General features: G+C 44.5%; 1 protein-coding gene across 2 annotated transcripts in view; it reads right to left on the bottom strand.

Moving 5' to 3' along the window:
* The window catches only part of KIF5C (kinesin family member 5C), a 179,420-nt gene that overhangs the window by 105,913 nt on the left and 52,647 nt on the right, over positions 1-20,860 (bottom strand). For both annotated transcript variants that reach the window (XM_007183036.2, XM_057551553.1), the window contains exons 2-3: positions 11,263-11,353; positions 3,187-3,260 (exon numbers count right to left, since the gene is read on the bottom strand). In XM_007183036.2, the coding sequence (XP_007183098.2) occupies positions 3,187-3,260; positions 11,263-11,353 (165 nt within the window). The remainder of the gene's footprint in view (positions 1-3,186; positions 3,261-11,262; positions 11,354-20,860) is intronic.

The following is a 20,860-nucleotide window of genomic DNA, read 5'->3' as shown; positions in this document are numbered from 1 at the left end:
CGCAAGAGCCCCAATGCACTCAGACAGGCTCATTAAAAATCACTTGGCAACTCCTCGCAGCAGGGCAGCCTGCACCCACCCTTCCAGGGCCTCCAGGTGTCCCTTTGGGCAGAAGGAAAAACACTGCGTGTCTCCATCCATCTAAATCCGTGTGCAGAAGAGGGCCACAAAGTGAGGCACGGGGCCGAGAGAAGCCCTTCCCAGCCTCCCGCGCTGAACAAAGGCCCAGCCCTCTCTTCCCCAGGCAGTCGGCACTCAGGGACCTCGCTTCCAACCCTCCCCTGAGCGCTGCCAGCCAGAGCCCAGCCAGGGCCCAGTGCACCAAGGGTCCTATGGAGCTTAGCACCAACACTGCCAAGTATTTCCTCTTTGCACTAAAAATCCGCCTGAAATGCGCCATTTTCAGAAGCTAATCTTTCCAATTTTATGTTGGCTTATCTGTTTGTTCCCCTCAGTAGAAGGTAATGGAATCACCATTGGATGTCAGACCCAAAACGGAGGGGATTAAAATGGAAAACAGCTTTTAAATGTGACAGCTCTGTCCATTCAGGGAGTTAACAGCCCCTTGCAAAAGCCTTTAAAGGATCACAATGTGTAATGCGGAATACATAAAATCCTCCTTTCAGATGGTGAGAGCCCTGCGGGGTTTTTTTTTTAAATTTAATTGCATTCCAGGATCTTGGGTTTCCTGGTCTCCTACAGTCTCTGGGTTTCAGCTTGGGGTTCCTCCTTTCCTCTGTTTTCCTCTAAAATATCCCCTACCTTTTCTCCAACCTAAAATCACCCAACAGAAAGAGCCAGATGAAGTGTGTGTAGCGGGTGAGAAGGTGCTTGGAAAGGACCCCACAGCCACCCCACTCCTTCCTCCTGTGGGCCTAAGCACGTGATCCTCCAAAGTCACAATAAAGAAAAGCAGCTCATTACTAGCAACCTTTTAAAACTGACGAGGATGGAAAGGAGACAGAATTTAGGCAGCTGTGAAGAGTGGCCCCGCACAGAATCCCATTCCCTTTAGGCCCCGTGATTCCCTCTGGAGCCATAACACTGCGCCAGGATTTGCGCGGCTGACACCGTGAGTCACAGAGGGCTGGCGATGCCCTCGTTTAATAAGACGTCTCCAATTATAGTGTGAAGGAGCTGGCGTACCTCTTTGCCATCTCCTCACACCCACCTACCCCCGCCATACACACAAAACACAAACTAAGGTTTTACTCTGGGGACAGGTCTCTCCTTTGACAGTTTACAATTTAAATTTCTGACATTTAGCAAACACCCTGTATGTCCCAAAGACGAATTAATCCCAAAGCTTAAAAGGTCACTCGTAGAGGCATTTTTGTAAGATGTGGGGGGATTTTAAATATTGCATTTTTTGTATTGTATACTGTTTGGTAATTTTCCAGAGAACTAAGGAATGATTCCCTCATGAGAAGCCATCTCTTAATATCTCTCTCTCTCTCTCTCTCTCATGCCTTATGAACCATGAAGAAGGTTCTGTCCATGGTTACTGGAGTGGGTGGAACTTAGGAAATGTATATCACTGCGGCTTTTCTAGCGCCTAGAAGGTTAAGGGTCTGGGGCCCAGGAGGAGAGGCAGGCGAGGGGCCAGAGCCGGAGAGTGGGGACGGCCATGCCTGTACCACCATTTCCGAGGAGTACTGCAGTAGGATGTGAGATGCAGAGAAGACAGACGGAAACGCTCAGGTGTCAGGAAACAGTCCTGCTCCGTCTAGAAAAGGTGGCAAATAAACCTCGTGCTTCCTTTAATCCGTACAATCTCTGAACCACTCTGTCTCCAGCAAAATGGGGGGGGGAAGCGAGTCAACACAACAGGAATGAGATCCCCAGAGTCACACCCCACACTTGAAATCGGTGTGAGCAGAACATCAGAGCCCTGGGGATTTCAGCCTCGAGCCTTTGAAATCTCTTCTTCAATAGCAATGATTCATAAGCTAAACCGATTCTGCAGCAGCCTGTCTCAGTGACATTCCCAAGACGGGACAGTAAATGAAAAACATAAGCTTGAAGGATTAAGGATTCATCTTACCCTGCTGCTTGTAAGCTGAATTCCCCAAACTTCCTCTGTGTAGTTTCTTATAATAACTGCTCTTTCACCTCTCCTCACCTGTCAGGTGGGCCCAGCCTTTAGAAGAATTATCCAGCCCCAAAGGCCATATAGGAGTCCGATCCACGGCAAAAAGCAGGACAAGAAGAGGTAAAGGGGACCAATTTTGTCTGCAGGCGTGCCCTGTCTGGAAGACAGCCTGGAACCACAGAGCTCCAGGGCTAACAATCAGAGCTGGTGTCACACCCTCAAGTGCACAGAGAGCCCAGGTGTGTAAGTCTCCTCCGGGGAAGGATACTGAACACTTGCTCACAATGTGCGTGGAGGGGACTAGGGTACGCTGGAGGGCCCAGCCCCCCAAACGTGCGTCAGCCAGGGCCACCATGAGGCTATCGTTTTCACAGATATTTTATCGAAGGCTTCCTAGGTGACCACCACGGTCCCACACAATAGCAACGTGAGTAAAAAGGTGAACAAGACAACGAAGGACACTGCTCCAGTGAAGCTGACACTTTATATTACGGTGACATTTCACCCAGAGTTGCCAGATCTTCAGCATTTTCAACCAAAGTTGGATACTTAGAATTGTTTGAAACCATCCCATTTTAAACACGGCCTGCAATTAAAAACAAACAAACAAACAAAAAACACTGTGCAGGTCAAACAAAAATATGTCTGTGGGCTGCATTTGGTCCACAAGCCAACTTCTCTCAACCTCTGACCTACCATTTTTTATTTATTCAGAAGAGACTCGCCTCCCCAGAGGCCCTTCTTAGACTAAATGATTTTCACAACAGACTTTCTCAGTAAGACTGGGGCGGCAGTCCACAGGGATACTCGCACCACCGTTTAGCTTATCGATGATTATTTTAAATAGAATTTATTGTTCCTATTTTGACAGAGCTATCAACAAAGGATTTTTTAAAATACTGAACTCCTGAGATTTTATTACTCAACAATATTTTTAAAACTCCTCAAAGACACAAAAAATTGTGACACAGACATAACCACCCCTTAACCATCCACTGCCCAGTCAAAAAGCCGCATGCACCTCGCAGTTTGCTGGAAGCACCACTTCCGTTCAGTCATCTCAGAGACGACATAACAGCGCGCTGCAACCTTACCTCCATGGTGTGCGTTTTTCCTGATGATGTCTGTCCATACGCAAAAATTGTCCCATTATAACCCTCAAGGACATCTGCGAGCAAGAAAGAAAATTAAAATTAACCCATTACTTTGATTGCATGCTAGTGCTGGTGGCCTGTTTTAAAATTATGTTTTCCAAATTGCCCATCTCATTTTTCACACAAATGATGTATTTCAACTCCATTTGCACTTAAGTAGAATTGTGAGATAAAAGCAGGAATGAGGGCCTCCTCTGCTCCACAAAATAAAAAGAAATGGACTCACATGGCTGCAGAATATATTAATGAAGAAGGAGGCAGACACACTTTCTCCTGGTAACATCAAAATCGAAACAGGTATCGAGCAGTATATTTTCTTTTTAGTAGAGAAGTATTTGAGTTTTTTTCTCCACGTTGATCTCTTGAGATCAGTTGAGGTGGGGAAAAAAAAACCCCAAAACATTATCGTGCCCTGAGTCTCTGGAGTGAGGTGTAGAATAGGATTTCTCTCCTGGAGATCTGATTTGGGTCGGTTTAAACCCTGGCCCCGGCGGACTCCTTGGGGAGGTTTCTTGAGAAGGTCGCGCGCGCTAAGCCCCTTCAGAGCAGAGCTACTCCACAGCTGGGGGGACAGTGTCGCACTCTGTAGACTGAGACACATGGTGACAATCCAATCAGCCCGGAAACCAACTGGGCCCTGACTCGAATTTAGGGCCTCTGTTTTTTCAGTGACTGTGCTAGCAAGATGACCCTGGCCCAAGAGCATCGGGAATTTCTTTTAGTTACTCAAGAAGCAGACTATGCCATACGCTGCAGGCCGCTTCCCTCTCTCTCACCCAGGGGACGAGGGGAGGCGGGCGGACAGATGCACTGACGCTGCTATGAGCTGACGATTATCTGTGGGAATACTTTCAAAGCAGCAAAGGTGATTAAAATATATTTAGTGCTCATTTCCCTCGATCCTACTTCATCCACATAAACATCACTGAAAGCGGAATGATGCATAATTAATATTCCCTGACCCACCATCTCTATATAAAGGGAGGAAGTCCTCATTCCTAAAAGCACCGAGGGGTGGGGAGGGGAGCCCCATAAGGGGGTGTCCTCTCCAAGGCCATTTACAAAAAAAATCAAGCCAGGCAATCAGCTCCATCGATTTCAGGCCCTGATTAGGTTGGTTTGTTTGCTTTTTTGGTCTCTCTCAATTTTATGATGCTGGTTAGTTTCTGTTGTTTTGTTGGGTCTTTTAAAAAAATTTTTTTACTGGTCTGAGCTTTTGGAGTGTGAACTGGGGTCAGGAAAGAAAGCAGGCATTTTCCTTGGGTAGCTAAAAAAAAGAAAAATTAAGTGGCAGGATTTTTTTTTTTTTTTTTTAAATCCTGGCAGCCCTCAAGAGTTTGTGTCAAGCTATATTGAGAGAGAGAAAATGTTCGCACGTATCCAACTTCTGGTAATGGTCTCCCTGGTAACGGGGGAAGCACAAACTTGAAGACTACAGTGTAAGGGTTGGAGGTTCAAGCTTCAGTTTTCTCAAAAATGCCAACTTGCCCAGAGAAAAGAGTTCTACAGTCTGAAAATGGTGGCCGGAGTGGAGAGCTTCTACACAACCACAAATGTGACAGGCTTTCAGGGACCCAAAGAAAGTGGTCTCCACCCTGGGTTGTGGTTTTAAAATTCTACATATTCATGGCACAAACAACTCCAGACAGTGAGAACGCCAGCCACAATCCCAGCGCTAAAGCTCCAGTTTATTAGAGACTAAACCTCTCCCCCCACACTGAAAGGGCTTTCTTTCTCATCTCAAGTCCCTGTGGAGGAAGCAGCCTGAGACCGACCCCTGACCTCAGGTGTTGGGACGGGAAGACGGAAGCCAAGGCCAGGGGTCCCCCTGCTCCTCATCACAGCCGCTGGCCGCCCTACTCATTCACCTGCACGCAGAGGTGGCCCTGAACAACTGCCCCACGCTGAAGAAACCTCAGCTCAGAACCCAGCTCCGCAGACGGGAGAAGACCCAGCACTTGCTTCTTCCTCCGCCAGGAAGCAATGGAACCAAGGCACCTGAATTCTGCCCCGTAGACAACCCCCAGGCTCAGTCCACCCCTCTAAACCCACCCTCACTAAGAGAATGCACAATCCTCCTAACTCCCAGTGAGTCACTGCTCACCCAACTCCCTCAGGTTAAGGACTGGGACACATATATGCAAACAAGAGCCCATGGACAGCATCGCTTGCTTGCAGTAGGGAGCTGAGAGGCACACGAGACTCTTACTTGGAGAGTCCCTGATTCTTTGCTGCTGCTATTTCAACACTGCGGGCAATTTCTTAGTTTTTGTTTTTGTTTTTGTTTTTTAAGAAAAAGAGAACACATAAGAGAAGACCATTAGGACAAACTCTGTGTGGCCTTTTTTTTTTTTTTAACATCTTCATTGGAGTATAATTGCTTTACAATGTTGTGTTAGTTTCTGCTGTATAACAAAGTGAATCAGCTATACATACACATATATCCCCATATCCCCTCCCTCTTACGTCTCCCTCCCACCCTCCTTATCCCACCCCCTAGGTGGTCACAAAGCACCAAGCTTATCTCCTTGTGCTATGCAGCTGCTTCCCACTAGCTATCTATTTTACGTTTGGTAGTGTATATATGTCCATGCCACTCTCTCACTTTGTCCCAGCTTACCCTTCCCCCTCCCCCGTGTGGCCTTTGAAGTGTTCAGAATCATGTTACAATTAATTTGTTGTTGGAGAACCTACCTCTGGTGCTCAAGGTTGAACAGGGCCGAGGCCGCCCTCTATCAACTGGATTCCGAATCAGAAGGTAATTTAAAAAGAAAACAGAAAACTCTTCAAACCCGGTGTTCTCTACTTTCTTCCAAACTCCAGGGCTGGGGGAGTTTGTTTGTTGTTGAGTCTGTATTTGCTTATGAGAGGAGAGGAGAGGAGAGGCCGGGAGGGGGGCGCAGCACAAAAGTGCATCTGGGACTGGACCACTGAGATGCGGGGAGATGGACACCCGCCAAGCACAGGGAGATGAGGGGACAGGCCTGTGCCCGGAGCCACTGAGCCACACAACCAACCCGCCTGCCTCTCGCAGAAACAGCCCACAGAAAGGCACTTTCGTCACGCTGAGTGACAGGTCCTGGGGCCCAGGAGAGCATTTGTTTCAGAGTCTCCGCCATAACAGAATGACTGTTTCTATACACCAGCCACAGAGCCAGGAAACAGCCCAGCTGGAGAGAACCTTTCTTTGTGATGGGGTCTGGCGTGACATGACCTCAGCTCACACCACACAGCCAGCGGCGCCCCACGAACACAGCACACGACCATCCAGCGGCCAAGCAAACCCAAAAGAGAGAGTCCACAGCGGGTGGGAAGAGGCCTGGGAGGGAGGAGTGGAGCGGGGTCCTTGAAAATACTTTCTGCTTCCCGGTGCAGCCTTCAGAGCCAAGCTTTCCATCCTAGGTTTTATTAGTTCTGAGTCCAGGTCTTGCTGAAGCAGAAGAGTTAGTTCCATTATCAGGTAAGAATTTGGGGAAGACATAATCATACCGACACACCAGGGTGCCTGAGGAGGCTGTTGTGGCCTCCTATCGGCTCTCCAGGTGAAACAGTGGCCTGGTCGTGGCACCAGAGCCCCTGGCAATAGTGGCTGCGACTCATCCCTGGCTTGGAATCCTAAGGCTCTTGCCAGCCGACCACACTACTCAGGCAGGCGGTGCCCAGAGAACGCAGAGACCGTTCTGCCGAATGCCAGAGGCCAACCAGGATACTGGCCCCGCCAGTCCGAGGGCAGCCACTGTGCCCAGGTGAGGGCATGCAGCGTCTTCAGAATGGAAGCGTGTCTCATTATCGGCAGACAGCCGGGGCCACCCTTTGGCTCTGGAACCCAGTCTCCGTTCTCTCCCCTCTCCCCTTCCCCACCGCCATTCCTACCCCTGTCTTTTTGCAATGTGGTCCATATGGCCTGACGGAAAAGGAACAACTCATAAAATAATTATCAAATGCTCACTATGGGTCCACCAGAAAAGTGGGGGCAGGATAGTAAAATTCAAGTAAGTCAGACAAACTCAGGTTCAAGGCCCAGCCTCGCTTCACTACTCCCTAAATGACCTGGCCAAGTTACTTCACCTCAATTTCCTCTTTAGTACAAAGGGAATAATAATGCTCACACCTCATAAAGTTGTAAAGATTTAAAATGCAATAACATATGTAAAATGCATAGAGGGTGCCTGACAGATAACAGCAACCAAATGAATATAATTCTTCTTAAGAGTCATATATAATAGAATAATAAAATAGATCTGATAATACCCTAAGCTTGTAACTCTTCAATGGGTCCACATCACCTATAAGGTAAAGCCCTTCAATTTCTATCAAATTCTGGTTCAGTTTAACTTTTTAGGTCTCATAGCCATGCACCCTGTACCATTCTAAGCTGCCCATATAATTTGGGCCTTTATGCTTTTGCTTTTGCTATCCCTTCTGCTTGTACCGCCCTGCATTTTCTATGCTCCTCAGAACCCAACCTTTCCAAGAAGCCTTAATTCTCCAATCCTCCTCTCTACCCACCAAAACCAGTAGTGACTTTCTTCTGTGCTCCCATAGCATTTTGCACACACCCATCCTAAAGCACATAATTCCCACGTGTACGATAATTGTGCATGCATCTGTCTCTTTCCCTATACTCAAAGATTCTTGCAGTCTTATGTATCTTGGTGACTCCAGTCCCTAGCAGTACTTACCACATGGCAAATACCTAATATACTTTCAAAAAAATATGAATGAAAGAAACAACCAAATGAATGCAATTTAAAGAAATCAGAACTGGAAAACAAGAAACCATCTTCTCTAGCACTGGATGGTCTACATCCAATTAATTTGGGAGGCAAATGCCAGCGGTGGCTTCTGTAGGCTGGGATGCAGTTATTCTTATTTCAGTAATAGTGTCCAGTAACCATGGTTTTTAATTCCTAGGGCATCCATAGGAACTTTTCTATTTACCATGCTGGTACTCACAAACCCTATAACCTCTTCTAGAAGAACTGGAAGAGATTCTACACACTCTTTCAGACGATGTTTTGAGAAATACACACCAGATAAAGAGGGGAGCGTGGGAGATGCCAGGACTCTACAATCAAATGTTCAAAATATTTTTTTTAACTCAGTGAAGTTGAAGGGAATACAAAGACTGAGAGAGAATAAAGCTGTCCAGTTAAAAGGAGTCTTCCTGATCTCAAAAACATCAAGGGTTTAGATAGACTTGAAAGGAAAGCTCACCAGTCCACTACATCACCATGAATCACAGAGACTGCGATTTAAACTTCCTTTAGAAGTCATTTGATTCAATTCTTGGCCTCTAGAAAAAAAAGACCCCCACCGCACCACCTTCCATTCTTGATGTAAATAGGGCTTGTCATGGCCACAGATGCCTCAGCTGTACCTGGTAATCTATTCCAAGCAGTTCTTTCTTATATACCTACATTTTAGATTGCTGATGCAGAAATACACAGCCACTTCCTTTCACACTAGCCTCAGTGGATATTAAAAAAAGTTAATCTTGGTCTTCATTATGCCCCTAATAATTTTCTTTCAAGGGAGACTAAGATACTCTTTATTGCTACAAAATGAGTAAGCTCGTGTTATATGTATGGTGCCCAAGAAATGTCTGTTTACTATATCATGTCAGAGCCTGATTTTATTCTATTATTATTATTTTAATTAATTAACGAATTAATTAATTATTGGCTGCATTGGGTCTTCACTGCTGCACACGGGCTCTCTCTAGCTGCAGAGTGCGGGGGCCACTCCTCGCTGCAGTGCGCAGGCCTCTCACTGCGGTGGCCTCTCTTGTTGCAGAGCATGGGCTACAGGCTTGTGGGCTTCAGTAGTTGTGGCACGCGGGCTCAGCAGTTGTGGCACACGGGCTCAGTTGCTCCGCGGCATGTGGGATCCTCCCGGACCAGGGATCGAACCTGTGTCCCCTGCATTGGCAGGCGGATTCCCAATCACTGAGCCACCAGGGAAGTCCCGATTTTATTCTAAATAGTTTTCTTTGTGGCTCACTATATATTTGGGCCTCAAGTTATCCATAGTTAGGGTGTCCACAGGAACCCCCCAGGGATTGCCCATTTCTGACATTTCATATATTATAGAGAATTCCAAGTGCTGAAAGGACCCAAACTTATCTAGTAAATAAAGACTCAAAGATTATTATTATTGTTCGTTAATCACAGGACTTTTAAAAAACAGAGTTCATCCATCTCTAATTACAATGTCAACTTAGAGCGGGCAGGTATGTGTTTAAATGGACCTAATGCTTAGCATAGCACATGGTAAATACTATTTAGATCTGATAATGAAGGAGGAGAGAAAAAGAAGGAAATTCTGGCTCATATGTGATTAATCTTACTTTAATAAAAATATGAAAGAGTCTGATAATAGAGGGGAAGGAGGGCTGACTAGGAGCAAACTAGAACTATATATTCCAGAAAGAAAGAGCAAATATGTTTAGATAGAAAGAGAAGCAAAAGAGTAGAAGTAGAAAGAAGACAAAAATTACCACCAGATACAGGCCCAAACTATTAATTCAAAAAAAGCTCATATTCAGACATATTTTTTCTCTTCAATTTTCTATAATAATCTTACTGTGAAGACCGTCTAATTTAATTGATGTCTGCAACAAGAATGTGAATAACCATACAACTCAGCAAGGAACATGACATACTGATGGGCGTCTCCCACGCAGGTGTCCAGGGTCAGAATTAATCTAACAGATGTACCCAGGGCTGATTTTCACGCATTTCAAGTAGTTAGGTTAGTCAGCTCAGCTTCTAAAAATAAGTGGATCTAATATGACAAGGTGTTTGGGGTTTTTTTGTTTTTTTGTTTTTTGTACTTTTCACTCTTTAAATCTAGCACTGCCTATAAAAGTGGTAGCATCAAGACATTTGAAAGCACAATTGCTGCAGCGTTCAAATTTGAAGGCAAGGATTTAATGATAAAAAGCAAAGTAGCAGGAGATGCCCCTCAGCTCTGTCCAGATGGCGAGCTCCCCAAAGGCAAGCTCCATCCTGCCCCTGATTTAAAAGGGTAAGGTAGAGCAACGTGTAAATTGCTTTGTCTCCCTGCTGTTATTTTGACACAGGTCCTTCAGGACCAAGGCCAGTCCCAGAGAATAGGATTGATCTCTAAGACAAAAATGCAGGCTTCAGGCTACCTATGTGGAAGAACAAATGTCAGGATCTGGGTGGGATGGTTGAAAGTGGGTTAGATGAAAGTATAATTGAGGAATGCTGACTAGCAAGAACAACTCACTAACCAGCAAGGTAATGTGATCTTAGGATGCTGTAGAAAATTCCTTGACGCCCAAGAATTTTCCACATTTAAAGCTTCTTCCTGAAGACTATACTTTCAGGGATCATTTCTATTGACACATACACACTACTATATATAAATAGATAACTGTATAGCACAGAGAACTCTACTCAGTACTCTGTAATGGCCTATATGGGAAAAGAAGCTAAAAAAGAGTAGATATGGGTATATATCTACTATATATATATGTATAACAGATTCACTTTGCTGTACACCTGAAACTAACACAACATTGTACATCAATTATACCCCAATAAAAAAATGTAAAATTTAAAAAAAAAAAAAAAGCTTCTTTCTGAAGAGACAGATGCACAAAATAAATCAACCAAAACTACACAACTGGAGTCTCAGAATAGATATTTTTCTCCTGAGGAGGCACTATACCTTCAGCAGTATTTTAGAACCATTACAGAAATAGTGTGACTATAGCTTACCTTGCTTTTAAGCTTCTGGGTGACAGAATAACTCTGCCCAAAAGGTGGCAAAAGAAATAAAGAAATCTCCTTGGAAAGGAGGTATTGAGGAGTTAAATAACTCGCCTGACATCACAGCAAATCAGGGCCAGAGCTCACTATAATTCAGTGTTTCCAATTAGCAGGCCTCTGCTTATGGTCAAGGGGTATCAATTCCTAGGCTGCGAATACCACTTACTGTCTTCCATTACTCTGAAGCGCCCCGAGGAAATGAAGAGCTAGCACTTACCTTTGACAATTTGCTTTGCACACGCGTTGTAAACCTGCTCTTGGGTCGTGGTGGGAGGCAGCACTCTGTCGAAGACATATGGCTTTCCTTGCTAGAAGGAAACGGCAAAGCACATTAGACGCTTAGGAAGAAAAGGCACTAATGGCAGTAGTCAGACCGTAGGCACTAAGTCACCAAACTCACTCTTTAAGGCAGTTCCTTACCAAGACTAGGGAAATTTTCTTTATTTTTCTTTTTTTAAAAATAAATTTATTTATTTATTTTTATTTTTGTCTGCGTTGGGTCTTCGTTGCTGTGCACGGGCTAAGCGCGGTGAGCGGGGGCTACTCTTCGTTGCAGTGCATGGGCTTCTCATTGCGGTGGCTTCTCTTGTTGCCGAGCAGGGGCTCTAGGACCGCGGGCTTCAGTAGTTGTGGCACTCGGGCTCAGTAGTTGTAGCTAACGGGCTCTAGAGCGCAGGCTCAGTAGTTGTGGCGCACGGGCTTAGTTGCTCCGCAGCATGTGGGATCTTCCCGGACCAGGGCTCGAACCCGTGTCCCCTGCATTGGCAAGCGGATTCTTAACCACTGCGCCACCAGGGAAGCCCATGACTACAGAAATTTTCTAACATGAACCACACCTATACTGTTTGTGTGTGTGTACTGTATGTTGAGAATCGGAAAGGAGAAAGAAGAAAAACATTTTTTTTTCTACTTGAAACACCTTTTCTGATGAAATGTAGGTTGACACGTCATTCACGCATTTAAACAAATATTTAGTCACTGAGAGTTTCTTCTGATCCAGGCATAGACTAGATGCTAACCAAATCAGAAGACAGTCCTGCCTGGAGAGCATTCAATCAAGTGTGACGGCTATAGTGAGCAAGAAAGCAAACACACAGGAAAATGCAACGTGCCTAGGTATAACGTAAAGGGACAGAGGGGATGAGAGAAGGCCAAAGAAGACCTCCGTGAAGCAGTACCAGTTAAGTGGATCTTTAAAAGATCAGAAAGGTTGAGGCATGTGAAGAACCGTGGAAGAACATTCCAGGCAAAGGGTGGAGCAGACAGGAAGGTGCCTGGGGTGCTCAAGGAACTAGAGGGTGTACAAGAGGAGATGGGAAAGGAAATTAGCCAAGGTAACGCACTTGGATTTTATTCAATGGGAAGATGCCATGATCTGACTTAAGAAGTTGCTCTTAATAGGCAGATATTATTGCTCTGTGTCCTAGATTACTCTAGTGTTTTCTTCACATGCATAAGTGGTGTCTTAACTGGGTGGAGGCTTTGGAGATAAAGGGGGGCCTCTACATAAATATGTTTATAAATATATAAATCAAGTGCTCTCCCCAGGTGTGGGCTCTGGGGATTTGGCCCGACACTGGGCTGTGTGCGATTGGAGGAGGGAACTGCTGGAGGGAAGGGAAGAGGTTCTGCTGAGGTGCTACTTACTCCTGAGGTGCAGAGCCCTGCCACTCCACCACTCAGTGTTCAACAAGCAGTTACTAGGCGTTTCCGCGCCTGGTGCTGCACACTGGGGAAGTGGGTGGGGAGGACAGACACTGCCTCTTCCCCGGGAGAACCCCCCATCACAGCACCTCTTCCCCACCAATTACCGCCCAGGCAAGGGGTGGTCCTCCCCCGGCCCCTTCACCTTCACTTTCCCCAAGTGCAGAAGGGAGGGCAGGAGAAGAGAAGGGAGGAGAGGAGAGAGCCCAGAGCCTCCTTCACTCCCACCCTGCACCTCCTACACGTGGCTCTGGACACGGGGAACCACCCAAGGACAGTCTGACACCTCGAAAAGATAACCGCTCATGGGGGATCCAAGGACAAGGCTTGTTACATCCTATAACCTTCACACAAAAGGAAGCACACAGCTGTCAGACCGGCTTAACGTTTCACTCCTCTATGTCTATGGTAAAGCCACACGTAGGTGAGGCTACGTGTTAGTGCTGTGCTCTCAAGCTTTAGTCTTTAAAAAAAAAAAGAGATTGCTCCAACCAGGTAAACGAGCTACTTCCAACTTGGCTTAGAAAAAAATGAAGAATTTTCAGGTACGATCAAATTTTGGTTTTATACAAAGCAGCAGAACCATTCATTCTGTTAAAATTCTGGAAAGGGATTATTTCCCTATGTTTTTGTTCCCAGCAAGTCTCATTCAATCAGTGAATCTAGTATTTGGCTGAATAACCACGATTATACTCCTCACCGCAATCTATTGCCAATGATCAGCCCACCATATTCTTAGCAGCTTTATCTATTTGTAAAATTCAACTAAATGTCAGTAGTGTCAAAGGCTAGAATAAACATTTACAGAGTTTGCCTAAGTATTTGTCGTCCGCTGAACCTTCTGGAAAGAAAATGCAGCTTTGCTTAATTTAAAACAAATCCATTACTTCTCCAAACTTGATGAGAATCACCAAAATAAACCGTCTTGTGTACAGCATGATCCTGCTTTAGGTTTTAGAGAAAATGCACTTGACACAGCAGGGGAAATGACCTATTAAATTATAGTATATGGTACAAAAAATAGGACTCCCCAATTTTGCCCTTTAATTTAAAATGTTTGTTGGAGTGTGCTATGCTTTCACTTTAAGAGACGTAGAACGCAAGAAATCTCTACTCTTCGTTTCAATAATATCACATTTACCAAGTGACAAACGCATAATACAACGATTTTCCATAAGCGGAAGTTAATTCCCAAACAGAAACTGCCTTCGAGAAAAGAGAAAATTTAGAAAATGATTTGTTATGAGACTTATCTTGTCAGGATTAGAACATAAATTAGTTAAAAATGTAAGCATTTTTATGTGTCTTTTCATGCACTGAGGCGGTCATAGGCTTTTATTTTCAAGAACTGGCTTGCGGCATAGTGTACCAGCTGTATACACAACTGCCATTTAAGCACAAATAACAACAACGAACTCATCAATCTCTGCTGTTTTGGTAAAGAAATGAAAATCTCACAAATCCTGGTCGAGACTGCAGCAAAGACCCCCAGGAGACAAGAGTCTCCCTGTTTCTGATCTCACTGTGGCTGAGGGTTTCTGTGGGCAGGCAATGGGCCCAGCTTGCTCTAGTTGTCACTACATTTGCAGCTGCAGAATAAATTTTTGGATTTACATTTTAATATGGGTGCTGGGTGCTAACATTTGAAACTGAATGATGAGGTCACCAGTTACTCCTTCTGGAGACCCTTTCCTTTCCAGGCACCTATTCAGCACATGGTCCTCTATGAGACCTCTCTGGCCACTCTGTCCGTGACCTTTGCTGATGTCTCTTCCAGACTTCTGAGTGACAGTGTGTCCTGGACCCAGACCTCAGCTTCCTCTCTGTAATTCAAATGAACATGTCAGCCTTCAAATCTCACCCAAGCTCCAGATTCATATACTCAATCGCCTGCTAGACATTTCCACTTGGATGTCCATTAGCCATCTCAAACTTGACTGGACAAAAAAGAACCATCAAGCCCTCTATGTCTGAGTAAGAATTGCACCACCAATCACCTGGTACTCAGGTCAAAATCATTCATCATGTCCCATAGATTCCAAATCCAAAGTATATCTCAAATTCTATCGCTTCCCACCATCTACAGCACATAACCCCAGTCCAAGCCACCATCGTTTCTCATGAAGACAACAGCTACAGTCTCCTGACTGGTCTCCCGGCCTCCATTCTTGCTCCTAACAATCCAATCTTCACTTAGCAGTCAGAGTGAGCTTTCTAGAACTATAAATCAAATGATATCATCCCTCTTAAAATTCTCCAGTGGCTCCTATTATACTTAGACTAGACCCTCTCCACCCTCAGCTCCCTGCATTCTCCTCCATCTTACTACAGCGTTGCCCACTGGACTTCCTTCAGTACCGTACTTATTCCTCGGCTCAGAGCCTTTGCTCTTAACTCTTCCACCTTCTTGGAATTCTCTCACTGCAGATCTTCACTTGGCTCACCACAGATCTTCATTTGGCAGTCTCTTCATCCCCTGCCAGATGTCAACTCCAACTTCTCCTTTGAGGGCTTCTGTGACCCTAAACTAAAGCAGCCCCACCCCACCCTGACATCACTTTCTATTACATTACCCTATTTGGTTTGCTCCACAGCAATTACTATGTGACCCACTCTCAACCAATCAAATGGACCACTACTATTAAAGCATCTAACCAGCTAAGACAGAAGCCATATAAATGCCAAAACCTAATTGCATGTTATGCAAACCTGCTGCAATTTATGAAAGGAATCTGGATGGGACACACACTCCACATACATTACAACTGAAAATAAGGTAACCCAGCTTTGCTACAAAAGTCTCTCACAGAGCAGTGCTAATTGCATGGGAGCGGTGTAACTAAATAACTTACCAGGATCACATACAAAAAAATAACAGCAGATGGTTCTTACATTTTTATAGTTAAAAATTTTTTTTTAAAAAGTCAAACCACCAGAATTCCTATCAAGTTATTGAGAGCAAAGTGTCTGTGAACCATATGGCCTGTCTGTTAATACATTTGACCTGTTACCCAACAACTGTTCCCCAACCTGGAAGGAATATTACCCTGGGAGACAGAAGAAAGCAAAAGACCCACTTAAAGTTTTAGAAAATGGGCACCAGGAGAGAGGTTAAGGAAACTGAAATTATGCCCAAGAAGAGATAATCAAGAGGTAATCTAATAACAATCTCTGAGACCAACCAAGGGTTGTGACCAAAGGGGGCCAATGATTTAAATGATTTTTCTTCTATCTTTATTAAGAAAGAAAGAAACAGGAAAAAAAAGACTTAAATTTCCACAACAAGATTTAAACTTACTCTGTGGGATTATCTTCAGACACTGAGTAGAGGAAGTGATTACTGAGAATATCACTAACCTCTCCATCCCAGGTGTTTGTGTGACTTCACTCCTGAAAGTACAGAGTATGACAAGTTCTTCCTGTGCTGACCACCTTCTCACTACTGTCCACCAACACCATCACCAACCACTGTGATCCAAATCCTTTTATATTTTATCTCTTTTAATTCTCACAGTAACTCCATGAGGTAGGTATTATTATCTCCATTTCACAAACTGGAAAACTAAGGCCCAGTCACATCATCAGCTCTATTACTTTGGGGAAATTACTTTAAGTCTCTAATTTCAAGTGTTCTTCCTTTACATCATGCTGTTTTCCTAGGTAGCTAATGATTTATTGGAAAAGTAGGAGACACTTGGAACAGCAGATGTTAGGACTAACATGAAAGATTGAAGCAAAGCGACTAATGAGGCAACAAAAGACAGAGAGCCCTACCATAGCCTACGGAAGTTGAGACAGTGTTAACCATGAAGATGGGATTGACAGGAACCCAATGAGGAAAGAAGGGCTTAAGATCAGGAAAGAAGGACAAGACTGCCAAGAAACACGGTGGGCATGCACATGGCAAGGCTTCCTTGCAACAGAAGGAATTAAAAACAGGTGAGGGCTTCCCTGGTGGCGCAGTGGTTGGGAGTCTGCCTGCTAATGCAGGGGACGCGGGTTCGAGCCCTGGTCTGGGAGGATCCCACATGCCGCGGAGCGGCTGGGCCCGTGAGCCACAATTACTGAGCCTGCGTGTCTGGAGCTGTGCTCCGCAACAGGAGGGGCCGCGATGGTGAGAGGCCCGCGCACCGTGATGAGGAGTGGCCCCCGCTTGCCACAACTAGAGAAGGCCCTAGCACAGAAACGAAGACCCAACATAGCAATCAATCAATTAATCAATAAAAAAAAAAATAAATCTTTAAAAAAAAAAAAAAAAAAAAAAAAAAACAGGTGAAAGCCAACCAGAGGCAAGGAAAAGGCAGATGTAAGACTTGTTATGAAAAGAAGGAGTTATTAAGAAAAATTCTAAAATTTTTCAGAGCCAAAATGTCCTCGGTCCAAACCCAGCATTGTGTTTTACAAACAAACAAATGAGATTGGGAGAGGGTAGACGACCTGCAGAAAGTCACCCAGCCAATTAGGTGCATAGCAGGTCTGTGCCTAGAATCCAGACCTCCTGGCTCCCTGTCTCATGCTCTGAGAATTCTGGCTTTAGAATCACTTGCTCTCTCTGAACATCAAGGAAACAAGCATGAGCCTCTGGTACTTTTTTCCCCTGCTTTCTTCCCCATCAATTCTAAGTTATTTCCAAATATACAATTGATTAGTTCAACAAAGAGTTCTTGCTATGAGAGCTGGAGCAGTACAGCAGGAGAATTAGAATCATGGCCTCTCAGAGTTAACATGAACTCGAGAGCCAGCCCATCCAATGCCCTCTCAATGCACAGCTCTCATCTCCACAGCCCTGCGAGGCAGCAGGGAACCTGCTCAAAACTCATCTAGCTCCAATTGTTAGAAAGTTGTGTTCTTGTATTGATTTAAAATTGGCCTCCCTGAAGCATCAGACCTGGCGCTGTCCTCCAGAACAAGACAGACCAAGGCTCTTGGCCTACATTTACATGGCAGTTTTTTTTCACTTTGGGAGCTAAGTGTTCAACATCCACATCTCTTTTCTCTGAGAGAGAAAGGCAGATGTGCTTCCTTCCGGACAGGTGTATGGGTTTGTCTTGAATTGAAGGACTCCAAAGATGTCCAAGGTTAAGACATCAGTAAAACATTATATTAGTTTGCACAAGAATAAATCAAATAAGATAAACTCATAAACTGTCCAGGGCTTGGCAAACAATCTGAAAGAATGTTTCTAAAACATTAACTAAAAAGCAGGAAGCCTTTGGGTTAATGTTGATACTCATTTTTTTATTGACACAAATATTCTGCCAGAAGAAGTTTTGCTTTGTGTTGTTTATTGAAATACAGCTCACATACCATTCACTCCTTTAATAAAAAGTACAATTCAGTGGTTGTCAGAACATCCACAAGGTTGTGCAACCATCACCTCTGTCTAATTCCAGAGCATTTTCATCCCCCCAAAGAGAAACTCTGTACACATTAGCAGTCACTCCCCAGCCTCTCAATTCCCCCTGCCCTGGGCAACCACTAATCTACTTCCTGTCTTTACAGATTTGCCTGTCCTGGAATCATATGATATATAGCTTTTTGTGACAGGTTTCTTTTACTTATAATGTTTTCGAGGTTCATCCATGTTGTAGAATAAATCACTTCATTCACTTTCATGACTGAATAAAATTCCACTGTATGCATTTACCACATTTCATGTATCCATTCACCAATTGATGGACATTTGGGTTGTTTCCAGTTTTTGGCTATTATGAGTCCTGCTATGAACATTCATGTAGAAGTTTTTATGTGGACATATATTTTCATTTCTCCTGGTTATGTAACTAGGAGTGGAATTTCTGGGTGATATAGTAACTCTATGTTTAACTTTTTGAAGAACTGACAAATTGTTTTCCAAAGTGGCTATACCATTTTACATTCCCACCAGCAGCATATCAGGGTTCTAATTTCTCCACATCCTTGTCAACACTTGTAATTATCTGTTTTCTTTATTATAGCCATCCTAGTGGGCAGGGCAGTGGTATTTCTTGGTGATATCAGGAGACGTTTTTAAATTGACACTTACATCATAAAATTTATATTAATATATATTATGGACACAGAGATGTTCCCAGGCATTGTAACACATTGTTGTGCTGTTATGTTAACAATTATAAAATGGCCCAGAATGAATCATCTTATGAAAACTATAAGTTATACACATCCACATGCTTTAAGAAAGAGAACAGTGGACCAGGAGGAGGGGACTTATAATGGGATTTATAAGAGTGTTTCTGTACTCCTCACTCCAGTAGCCAATACTTAATGTTGCCCAAAGAAGGCTGCCTACCAAAATATGGTGGAAATGAACCCAAATACACTTGGGTATAATTCCCATTTCTCTGAGGCTCAGTTTCCTCGTCTGTAAAACAGAGTCAATATTATCCACAATTCAGGCCTCCTGTGAGGATCAGATGTGCTCATGCAAGTAAAGGATCTAGGGCAGTGCCTGGTGTTACAGAAGATGCTCAAGACATGGTCAGTGTTCTTCTGTTACGAAAAATTTGAGCCAATTTTCACCAGGCATTTGTATTGCAAACTTACTCAGCAGTGACCCTTTAAAGGAAGGGATGCTAATAAGTGATAATCATTCATAATGTACCAGCTCCGAGACTTGGCATGCTGGTGCCCGTACCACACCCAAGTGCCAAATCACACCTCAGGCATCTAGGCCCCCAGGTCTGCGACTCGTGAGCTCTGCTCCACAGAGCATGGGGGCCACTTAATTTCCAGGGATCCTCGAAAAAATTACTCTGTTCTAAGGCCATCTCCTACACTCTTCAAAAATAAATAGAATTTCCATGTTCAGTCATAAAGCTTTTTCAGGAAAGCGGAGGAGCTGTGCCTGGTACAGGCACTTGTAGACTCGCCAGCTTTGCTATTACAGATTTGGACCCTCCTGGAAACATCTGTGAATATACCAACTGCAAACCTAAAGCAGATGCTTCCAGGGTCCTGACCATATCCCCTCAATCTTCACCATTTCCACGCACACTGGCCCGACCTCCAGCATCTGCATCTCTGCCTGAGGGCTTTTCTGGCGCTGGAGCCCCCTCTGTCACCCGCAGCAGGCCAGAAGGACCTCCCCAGCGCCAGCCCAGCGGTCCTCAACCAATGACTGACAGGAGTTGGGATAGACACTTCAGCTCCCTCACCCAGGGGTGGAAGGGGAGGGCAGAGTGACTCTGAGGCAGGTATTCCAAACTGGCTCCCAGGGTTCCCCACTGGGACGGAACTCCCATTGCACGTGGTGGTAACCTGCGTGATGACACACTCTCTGTTGGTTTCCTTCTCTTCCCTGTCTCACTTCGCCACTCTTCATCAGTGTCTCCAGGAACCACCTCCCAAAGAAACTTGAATTTGAATCCCTTCTCAGTGTCTGCTTCTGGGAAGGTTCAAAGTAAGGCAAAATCCCAGACAATTTTGCTCTTCCAATCGGTAAGTAGGTCCGAAGAGATTCGGGGTTTGTTGAATCACTGTCAAATATGAAGCCATCACATTTGGTTGATGTTCAGACCGGGGAGGGGGGTAGTGGGTGAGTGGAAATTGAAATCCTTATTAAAATTTAACAGGGTGTGGGTTTGGGACACTGTCCTAGAAAAAGAGGTGACTTTTTCTTCATCAAAAGGTGCTGGTCCACAGCAAAGGAAACCATAAACAAGACCAAAAGACAACCATCAGAATGGGAGAAAATATTTGCAAATGAAGCAACTGACAAAGGATTAATCTCCAAGATTTACAAGCAGCTCATGCAGCTCAATAACAAAAAAACGAACAACCCAATCCAAAAATGGGCAGAAGACCTAAATAGACATTTCTCCAAAGAAGATATACAGATTGCCAACAAACACATGAAAGGATGCTCAACATCACTAATCATTAGAGAAATGCAAATCAAAACTACAATGAGGTATCACCTCACACCGGTCAGAATGGCCATCATCAAAAAATCTACAAACAATAAATGCTGGAGAGGGTGTGGAGGAAGGGGAACACTCTTGCACTGTTGGTGGGAATGTAAATTGATACAGCCACTATGGAGAACAGTATGGAGGTTCCTTAAAAAACTACAAATAGAACTACCATACGACCCAGCAATCCCACTACTGGGC

Source organism: Balaenoptera acutorostrata, chromosome 8 (assembly GCF_949987535.1).
Source record: "Balaenoptera acutorostrata chromosome 8, mBalAcu1.1, whole genome shotgun sequence".
In the NCBI taxonomy this organism is placed as follows: Eukaryota; Metazoa; Chordata; class Mammalia; order Artiodactyla; family Balaenopteridae; genus Balaenoptera; species Balaenoptera acutorostrata.
This window is presented reverse-complemented; position numbering and strand designations above follow the sequence as displayed.